Source organism: Microtus pennsylvanicus, chromosome 9 (assembly GCF_037038515.1).
Source record: "Microtus pennsylvanicus isolate mMicPen1 chromosome 9, mMicPen1.hap1, whole genome shotgun sequence".
NCBI lineage: Eukaryota > Metazoa > Chordata > Mammalia > Rodentia > Cricetidae > Microtus > Microtus pennsylvanicus.
Genome location: NC_134587.1, coordinates 79,781,697 through 79,792,186, shown reverse-complemented (window position 1 = coordinate 79,792,186; position 10,490 = coordinate 79,781,697). Strand labels below are relative to the sequence as shown.

Here is a 10,490-nt window from a genome sequence, read left to right as displayed (position 1 = left end):
TATTATGAAGATGATTTCCTCTTCAGCTACACTGTTTAACTGAAGCAATGATTTTAGACAATAATAGTGTGAGCTTAAATAGGACTTTGATGATTAAGTGTTTTTAATAAATATAATAAAGGATTATGGTAAGGTTAGTTCAGTGGAAAAACTAATATAGGTAAAAGCAGGATATGGTTTTACTCCTGCCTCTGAAAAAGCAGGGCTGCAGATGATAAAATGTAAGAACAAGGAAATGTCACAAAACTAGTTTTTCTTGAGGAGCTCTATAGACTGTGAATTAGTGCGGCTCACGACACCCATCTGTGCTCTGTGTGCCGGCATACCGTTTGTGAACCGGGCAAGGGACTGAAGATTGAAACACACAAAGATTCACAGACAGCACAGACAGAGAGAGACACGGGTCATCCTTGAAGCAAGAATGCTCCAAGAATGCCCCCTTTATTGTGTCCAGGGGCAGCTTATATAGGGATAGCCACGCCCCAGCCAAACTCACCAGAAACCACTCTCCTGCCATCAGGAACTCCTGAGGGTCTCGTGCTCAGAGCAGCTGTAGGCACTCAGATAAGGGGAAAATAAGTTGTTTCAGGATCTGGGGGTTCACAGCTCCCAACAACTTAGGCTTATGATTAAGAAAAACAATTGTGTTCCAGAAGCTGAGTTAGTTCACATTTTTTTTTTTTAGTCTTAATTGTTAAGAATTGTGTTCATGAGTTTTGGTGTACATCATAGCTAAAACAAAGCTTTAAATATGACTGAAGGCTAGGTTAAGATGTTTTGTTAATGGATTTTAGCTAAAAAAACAACAACTTGGAAACAATATAAAGTTCAGAAAGGCACAAGGTTGAGTAAGGGACTCGTTAAAGTCAGGGAACAAGAACAAGACATTCCAATTATTATTAGTTGACATGCCTTTCTTGTTAGGATGGGTTGATGATCAAAGATGATGATTAATTCTTTGTGCCTATTTCTGCACTCATATCTCTATCTATCTATCTATCTATCTATCTATCTATCTATCTATCTATCTATCTATCTATCTATCTAGAGATAGATCTGTCAACAAATGGGTATGCAACCTGAGGATTTAAAGTAGGTTATAGAGAGCCCTGGAACTGGTTCTAAGTTACCTGATGTGGGTTCTTGTAACGAAACCTGACATTAATGTTTACCCAGCTCTTTGTCCTTTGTGATTCATGATCTACTTGCAGCAAGAATAAGACACACGTTTGTAACAGTGCACGTCCTTTATAAGAGAAACAGCAGTAAGAATGTCCACACAACACATTTCATGCATATGGTCTAGCCTTGTACAATACTAATAATTCTTTTACATACATTCCACGGATTCCTGTACTAACATGTGGTTCCTTTACTAAAGGGCAAACAGTTCTAAAATACATTTTCATAGTTACACTGTTATTTATTTCACTCCTGTAGCATACACTGAATACTGGAAAAACACTTGATGTTCCATTGTGGATTACTCAATATTACATATCCACTTCTATAAATTAAATTTTTTAGGAAAATCCACAGTTTAAAAAAATCATACAAGAATAAGCTAGCGTATCACAATCAACAGAGAATGAATCCAAGAATTCCAAATAAGAAAATGTGAGGAACAGCTTCTCGTCACAGGAAACTCACTGTATGTGAATCCCACTTGGCTTCATTTAATTAAAAAGCTGAAAAAGAAGGGAAATTATTACACACTGAGCAAAAGAAAAACACAGCCAGCTACTCACTCCATTCTAAATCAGTGTACATAAATGTAACAAAAACACCATCATTATCATCAGCTAATTGAAACTTTGCCATCAGGGTCTGATTGTGAAACGGGCTCCTGTAACGGTGTCAGGCTTACAGCGAGGACCGTGTCAGAGGTGACCCAGCATGTGCTAAGTGAGCATCAGTCAGATCAGCGTTGAAAATGCAGGTGTAGGGGAACTAAAGGGAACGGACCTAAATAATATCTGAGTTTGAATTTCCTGAAGAAATTTTACATTCTTACTGAATTTATAATTCATTTGTTTACATAAAATAGTAATTACTTGCAACATTGTATGCAAGCCACTTTTAAAAGAAATATTAAAAGCAAAAATGAAATTAATGGTTACTGAAGCAGAGGAGATGTTGGAAAACTGTTCAACCTAGTAAATTTAACATTTCAATATTTAAATTATATCCTGACATGTATGACTTTGCCTTTCTGAATCTCTCTTTACTTATCAGTGATGAGAACACTTGTGGATAATCTAAAGTTTTGTCTAATGCTAATGATTTATATTAATGCTTAACTAAAACACATTGAAAACAACAATTATAATTATATAAAATATAATTTACATATAAAGATTTTACAAATGAAACATTATACACTGCTTTGATGTTATTTTATAATTTATGACTATATAAAGGTAACAAACGTAACTGTTTTTACAGAATTGTTACAGATAGAAATATGTGCCGATACCAGTATGCAATCATACACTGCTTTTGTTTGGGGGCAGCTCCTGATAACTGTAGTAGACAAGCGTCACCTCTGCAAGGAGGGTGATTGGTCATCCTTGTGGGTACAAGCTGCAGTTACTGCTGATTCCACACAAACCTCCACAGCAGCTGGCAAGGTGGAGGGGCGCTGTGTGCATGCACTCACTGGCACTCAGTTACAAGCTTGTTCAAAGGGAAACGTCAACTTGAGGATGGCTAACAAAGAGAAACCTTTACCAAATACAGTGTGTATACAATACAGTAAATATGCGGGTGTATGGACAAGAGCATGTGGGGATAGAGGCCAGAGGCTGGCGTCTTCTTCAGCATTCGCTGTCTCTTAGTTTATTGAGTAGAATCTTTCCTTGAACCTGGAGACAATTAGCTCAACTGGCTAGCTCTGGGGATTTCTGTCTCTGCTCTTGGTGTGCTGGGTTTACAAGACACACTGCCATGTTAGGCTTTGTATGTGGGTGCAGCGCACACTCTGTCTTATCCACAGAGTTTAGTTACAATTGAACAAGTGGGACCCTGAATCTGGGAACTGGCAAGTTAAGTGTTCTCTCTTTCCCTCTTTCTCCTCCCACCTCTGCGTACAGAAGCCAGAGAACAGCCTTAGCATTCCACAGGCACTGTACACCTTTCTTGTTTTGTTCAATTGACCAGCATCTTTCACTGGCCTGTAACTTCCTGTAACTAGCTGGGTAGAGAACCTCACTGATTGCTTTTCTCTGCTATCCGGACCAACGCCTCTGCACAGCTGACTCTGGTCTTGCTGCCCACTTGACCTGCCAGAAATGGTCTCACAGGTTTAGAAGCCTGTATATTTTGTGCACATATATACATGTAGTAAACACTCATACATATAAAATAAATCTTAAAAAAAGTTTCTTAGCAAAGTACCAGCTGTTATTCTCTGGGTGCTCACTCAGAATCTCATGCTTGGAATGCCCAAGATCTGTTTTAACATGAAAGCAGCATACTGAATGCATCACACTGGTATCAACAATCAATGGTTAGTATAATTTCTGTCTAGCTTGATCTGATATATCTTTTTATCTGTGCCTGCCTACTACTGCTGATGCATTATCAAATAGTATGATAGTTTTTTATATTTATACTTTGAATAGTGCTTGGATATTTTCCTTTATATTATTTGTCATAAATATGTATGTTTTTATATTGTACTTAAACCTAAATTACCAAATATTGAACACATTTCTCTTATTTGTATTCTTCAGTGCTATAAGTTTTCTGAAGGAGCAAGAGGCTGCCTTGGGTGCTCCTCAAGTCCTGCTGTCCCCCTAGTACTCTCCATCAGGAACAGGTCTCACTGTGACATCAGGACTCTGTATAATCACAGTACTGACTCCTGGCTGGCTGGCAATGTCAGCTGAGGTAACAGAACAAGCTAGAAGCTGATGAGCAAGGGAGTGAACTGTTCATATGGAGACCAAGCACTGGGTGGGACTTGTACAGACATAAACACTTCCTTTCCTTTAGTCTCACATATGGACCTATGCCCATGCTGTCTCTGAAGCTTTACTATTGCTCAAAGTATGGAAGGGGAGCTGAGAAACGCTAGTTTATAATGTAGAACAGGAGGATGATCTCAAGTGTAACTTTACGTTGGCTCTTTTTTATCACATACAACATTCAGAAACAAACATAAACCACCGCCTTTGACTTCCTCAGTGTAACATTCCAGAAGCACACTAGCCAAGTCCATTACTTAAAATCCAAAGTGACTTTATAGAGCATGACTCAAATTTTCTCAGATTATAGCCCCTCCCCAGAGTCATTCTTAAGCAGCAGTTTAGCAAAGTGTCGGTCAACTGATGAGTGCTTGGCACAGAAGGGGCTATAGGACGTGGAACGACAAGCCGTGTTCCTTACACTTCTCTAGAGAGAAAGTCCCAGGTATAGAGAGTGTCATTATAACAGCAACCGTGAGAAAAGAATATGAGGGACCTAACAGTACAGGACAAGAATGTGGGCTGAGTACAAGGACTCTACAAATTCCAACTCCTTTGTCAAGGAGAAGTGGTAGAACTTCATTTTGGATGCAGAGATGATGCTGACTTGGGACAAGTAGAAGATGAACTGCTCAGCTAATTATTTAGTTCTGCATCTCAGGGCTAATATATCTGACAGTGAGATAATAATAATAAAAAATAGAGTTTGAAGCTTGAAAGGAAAAAACTAGTCAATAAGTGATAGAAAGGTCCATCCTGATAGATTTTTCCACCTCTCTGCATTCACTGTCTGAAATGCCAGGGAACAGTGGTATGCCATTCCTTTTTGTTTTCACCTTACTATCTCTTCCTGATGTTTGGAAAACCCAGAATGTGCATTTTGTCCAACCGGGAAATAGTGAGATGTCTGACTAAATGAAATTTTTTATTTCCTGTTCTTCATGTTCTAAAGCCTTGGGAAGAGTCGGGGAGCTCTTGTGGCCAGGCAGGAGTCTCTGCCAAGAATCACATGTGTGGTAAAAGAGACGCTGTTGGGGAAAGAAGGACCTCACTTCTCCACTAAGTACAATATGGATTTTTTTTCTTGTTTCTTCTTGTTCCGGGTTTTTTTTTTTTTTTTTTTTTTAATATTTGAGGCAAGGTGTAGTCAAGACTGGCAATGAGCTCTTGATCTTCTGGCCTCCACCTCCCAAGTGCAGGTGCGCACCACAACCGACCACTAGTTGAACCTGTACTCCTGTAGTTAGTGTCTTGCTGATTCACTTTCTAATAGTTAATCCCCTACATTTGCAACTGTAAAATGGCATGCTAGTGAGAGTAATTATCGTCCTTAGTGAGACCTCATTAACCTAAGTCCTGAGGCTCTTTCCTTACTAAGGGTCTACAGAAGCCAGGAAAGTCTTATCCTTTGAAAAGGTCAAAAGAAATCCTGGCCTTTATTAGGAATAAGAGACCCTGGGGAAGGAGTTTCTCTACTCAGAGTTATAGAAGGTAAAAGCTACTAGGTTTAATAACTGGCAAGGTCAGTTCTCTACACAGTTTGTACACAGAGGCATACTTAGGATGAATTTTCATGATATGACTATTAATAAAACCAGCACATGTGTGCTAAGGAACAGATATGCTCCGCGTATAGTGGAGTTCCATGAGAGGGACCAGTGCTCTTCCCTCTGCTTAATGGCACCTCAAGGTGGACATTGTTTGGAGGAAAACAGATTCAATTAACAAGCACAATCCTTTGTGATGCAAAATGTTGTGTCAAGGCCCATTCATTCCCAAAATAGTCTTCCAGAAAGGAAAGAAATGAAACATGTGGTGGCTGAACTGTACATAAAAACTTAACAAAACAGTGTAGCGAAGTGATACAAAGTAAATGCTAAGGTCCTTGGTGCAGATGAAGAGAGGCTAGGTGAAGTCACTGAGAACCAAGAGTACTTCAGGGACTATACATTTATCCACAGGCAATTCTAAGGTTGGTGTGCATAATCTCATATAAAGAAATAGCCTGAACTATATAAAGAAAGATACTGAACAGGTACAGAAACGAGACACCTTTAACTATATGTCTCCAACTCTTTAAAAGTCAACCAGAGCCGAGCAAAAAATGACAAGGCAGTAGCTAATTCTAAGACTATATTATATTAGTAAATAGATCTAAGATATTTTAACCAGATTTTGTGCAACTACAAAGTCAGAGATCTAACCTGGAAACAACCTAGATGCCCTTCAACGGAAGAATGGATGAAGAAAGTATGGAATATATACATATTAGAGTATTACTCAGCAGTAAAAAACAAGGACTTCTTGAATTCTGCATACAAATGGATGGAAATAGAAAACACTATCCTGAGTGAGGTAAGCCAGACCCAAAAAGAAGAACATGGGATGTACTCACTCATATTTGGTTTCTAGCCATAAATAAAGGACATTGGGCTTATAATGCATGTTCCTAGAGAAGCTAAGTAAGAAGGTGAACCCAAAGACAAACACATAGGCATCCTCATGAATATTAACCTTCATCAGGCGATGAAAGGAGACAGAGACAGAGGAGTACGGGACAGAAATCTCAAGGTCCAAATCAGGGGCAGAAGGAGACGGAGCACGAGCAAGGAACTCAGGACCACGAGGGGTGCACCCACACACTGAGACAATGGGGATGTTCTATCGGGAACTCACCAAGGCCAGCTGGCCTGGGTCTGAAAAAGCATGGGATAAATCCGGACTAGCTGAACATAGAGGACAATGAGGAATACTGAGAACTCAAGAACAATCGCAGTGGGTTTTTGATCCTACTGCACGTACTGGCTTTGTGGGAGCCTAGGCAGTTTGGATGCTCACCTTAGGAGACCTGGATAGAGGTGGGCGGTCCTTGGGCTTCCCACAGGTCAGGGAACCCTGATTGCTCTTTGAGCAGATGAGGGAGGGTGACTTGATCGGGGGAGGGGGAGGGAAATGGGAGGCGGTTGCGGGGAGGAGGCAGAAATCCTTAATAAATAAATATATTAAAAAATAAATAAATAAAGTGCAAAAGCAAGCCCAAAACTTTCGTTCAGATATTCATTTTCTAATATTATTTTCTCATTATGCTACTCTGTCGCTCTGAGCCAATTAAGACTCCTCAGACAGTTAGCACAGTGCTGGAATGAATACAGACATCTCATGCTTTCTCCTTCTGCAGTAGAGGCTTTGATGATCCAAAGATGTTTTTAAGAGACATCTGCAGAAAATACTGGTTAGCCTGAGTGCCAGTAGAAAAGGCTGAGAAGATCATTATCTCTAAGCAGAGACCACCATCTTGCCATGCCAACATCCTCTTCTTAGAAAACAAAGCAAGGGAAAAGCCAATTCTTATTTAATATATAAATGAAGTCAGTGCTATCAGAAAAATGTCTTCTGAATTATATCTCAGATGGTAATTAGATAAAATCTCTAGGAATCCTGATATTTCACTGGTAAGTTTCAAGGGACTCTGGAGTCCAATTAAATTCATCAAAAGGTTCAGTGAAAACCTGCTCTTCACTCGAATTATGTAAACATGAGCCAAAGCTACTTGGTGTGCACTGTAAAGGAAACTCCATTAGAGAAAAGTAAAATATGAGTGTAAATATTTATATCAGAATTAATGATAATTAGCATTAAACATTTATAGGGCAATTAATTACTACTATATACTGGTATTCTAAGACATTTACATATATTATCTCCTATAAATAAAAAGGTGGTATATCAAACTGTCTTTATTTATAAGCAAGAACACCTATGGTTTAAAAAGTTTAGCAATTTGCCTATGGTCACACCTAGACTGGGATACAGGGTAAGTCTACTTATTGAGGTTTCAAAAGCGATCTGTGAATTTAGTTGTTGTACGAACAGTGTACTACAGAATACTCTTAATACTAACAAGGAGAAGCCTTAAGAAAGCAAGACAGATAAATAAAGTAGACTTTTATGCTTTTAAGCAGGCACATACATAAAGATAAAGAAAATAGAAATTTTAAAATTTGTGTGAAAAAATGTGTTGTGTGGGCCAACTTTACTTAAAATACAAATGAAAATGAATAATCAGGAAAGGATCACCATAGAGGAAATCAAAGGATATAGAATATAATAGAGTGATTAAAAATTGTGAGGAAAGGAGATATTGCAATGAAAGTCAAAATCAGGTCTTAAAGAAGACACTGAAAGAAGAATACTGTAATTGGATGTTTTTGTCCTGACTGCCTGCTCCTAAATACCCAACAGCTGCTCCCAAATTACCACACAGAGGATTATATTAATTATAAATGCTTGGCCGATGGTTTAGGCTTTTTAATAACTAGTTCTTACACTTAAATTAACCCATAATTCTTATCTACATTCTGCCATGCGACTTGTTATCTTTTCTCAGTATGGTATTCTCATCTTGCTTCTCTGAATTTGCCAGTGACTCTCTGACTCTGTCCTTCCTTTTTCCAGAATTCTAGTCTGCCTCTTTTGTTTAATCTCTTCCTGCCCAGCTATTGGCCAATCAGCTTTTTATTAGCAAATGAAAATAACACACATTCATAGTGTAGAAAAACTGTCCCAGAGCAGAATATTATAACATAAACCAAGAGAGTAATTTCTTTCTGAAACATACACAAGTGGGGTGACCCTCCTCCCCATGGCATAGCACAACACAGGTCTAATCCTTGGAAAGGCTGCCTTCTGCTCCTCACTCTGAACCCTCACCATTAGAATACCCTGGTTCCCAGACTCTCATGGACAGTTTGCTAGTTTTCTTTCTACTGATTCTACTGTTTGCCAACAACTCCTCATGTGTTTTCATCTAACCTGTTAAATGTCATATTCACAAACCAATTCTTACGTATGATTCCCACCTCTTAGTTATTTTTAAGAGAGTTCATCTACATTTCTATCCACATGAGTCCAACACTATAGAGTAGAGGAATCTTCACAGGGAATGGTCACCTTATACAGACAAAGCTCAATTCTTGCCTGTGCCATAGAGTAATTAGGCGGGGACACAGGTTCAAACGGTCCTATTATGTGTGTACAGGATTATCAATAGGAAGGCTTATGTTTAGCATTTGAAAACCTTCATTGCTGGGTGTTTTATATATTTTACCTGGTTTCAGAAAACAACAAACCCTAGCCAACAACCATCCCCAATGACAACAACAAAAAAAGCCTACATCAAACAAACCCAGAGCAGTGGAGTTACTGTATTAATAACAATCCCTCAGAAATAAGTATGCATACTGGAAAGCTAGTCATAGTAAAAATAGTGCTGTCAAATGTCACACTCTTATAACAAACTAAAAAACTGTATTTTCTCTTGTTCATAGACATCACGTTTGTATCTATATAGGCTATGACCTTTGAATACAATTTCATGTGCTGATGCACAGAAAAGTTATATTAATTTTCCCTTTACATTTCTTTACTGTTAACTAAATAAAGTTGAGAACTCAACGATGACTTCTGCTAGCCTTTCTATTTTTATAAAACCAGAGAGGCATTCTGATTTCATATTTTTGGATTCTTTTTTTTATTCTTGATTTAACTTTACTGTATATATCAGGACTCCATTTCTTTTAGATTTTCTGCAATTTTGTGGAGTATAAGTTTTTAAGTATGTTTTTATGATTCTCTGGATCCCCTTTCTGTCTGTTTCTATGTCTACCTCTGTACTTCTAAATTGCTTAATTTGCATCTTTTCTCACAACACAGATAAGAATCAATAGCTGGTATTATTAGCCCTAATGAGCCACTAAAATAGTTTAAATGAAAGCATCAAGATTACTATAAATGTCTCACCTGTATGGATAGCCGTGATACTTTGAACGGAATATTGAAAGTAGGAAACTGAAGAAGAAGACCACCAGGCCTAATCCCACGAGGCATATTACTAGGAAGACAGACAACACTGTTAGGGGCTGAAAACATGCAAATGGTGCTTTTGAAATGCATCCAGTATACAAATACTTACATGTCACAGTTCAGGCTCACACAAGTACTACAAATCAGACCGTTCACTATACAAACACTTACATGTCACAGTTCAGGCTCACACAAGTACTACAAATCAGACCGTTCACTATACAAACACTTACATGTCATAGTTCAGGTACACACAAGGACCACAAATCACACCGTTCACTATACAAACACATGTCGCAGTTCAGGCACACACAAGGACCACAAATCACACCGTTCACTATACAAACACTTACATGTCACAGTTCAGGCACACACAAGGACCACAAATCAGACCGTTCACTATACAATGTATTCATTACTTTCCACAATCTTCTCAATGAGAATGTACTATTTGGGGGTATGAAGACAACAACGCTGACTTAAGACTAGTGGTTATTTTCTTCTCTTATAAAGGCCCAGAGGGATCAAAACAGAACCAAATGTGACAAGTCACAAACATGACTGTCAGTCCCCAGATAATGAAGTCTGGCTACAGCAGAAGGAGCAGATGATGGCAGATGCTCAGAAAATCCTCTTCTCAGATGTGCTTCACACAAAAAT

The 10,490-nt window shown here is 38.5% G+C and overlaps 1 protein-coding gene across 2 annotated transcripts in view; it reads right to left on the bottom strand.

The window, feature by feature from the left end:
- Positions 1-1,228: 1,228 nt before the first annotated feature.
- The window catches only part of Tusc3 (tumor suppressor candidate 3), a 146,979-nt gene continuing 137,717 nt past the window's right edge, over positions 1,229-10,490 (bottom strand). For both annotated transcript variants that reach the window (XM_075986549.1, XM_075986550.1), the window contains 2 exons: positions 9,768-9,858; positions 1,229-1,688 (listed from right to left, as the gene is read on the bottom strand). In XM_075986549.1, the coding sequence (XP_075842664.1) occupies positions 1,673-1,688; positions 9,768-9,858 (107 nt within the window). In that variant the 3' untranslated portion in view covers positions 1,229-1,672. The remainder of the gene's footprint in view (positions 1,689-9,767; positions 9,859-10,490) is intronic.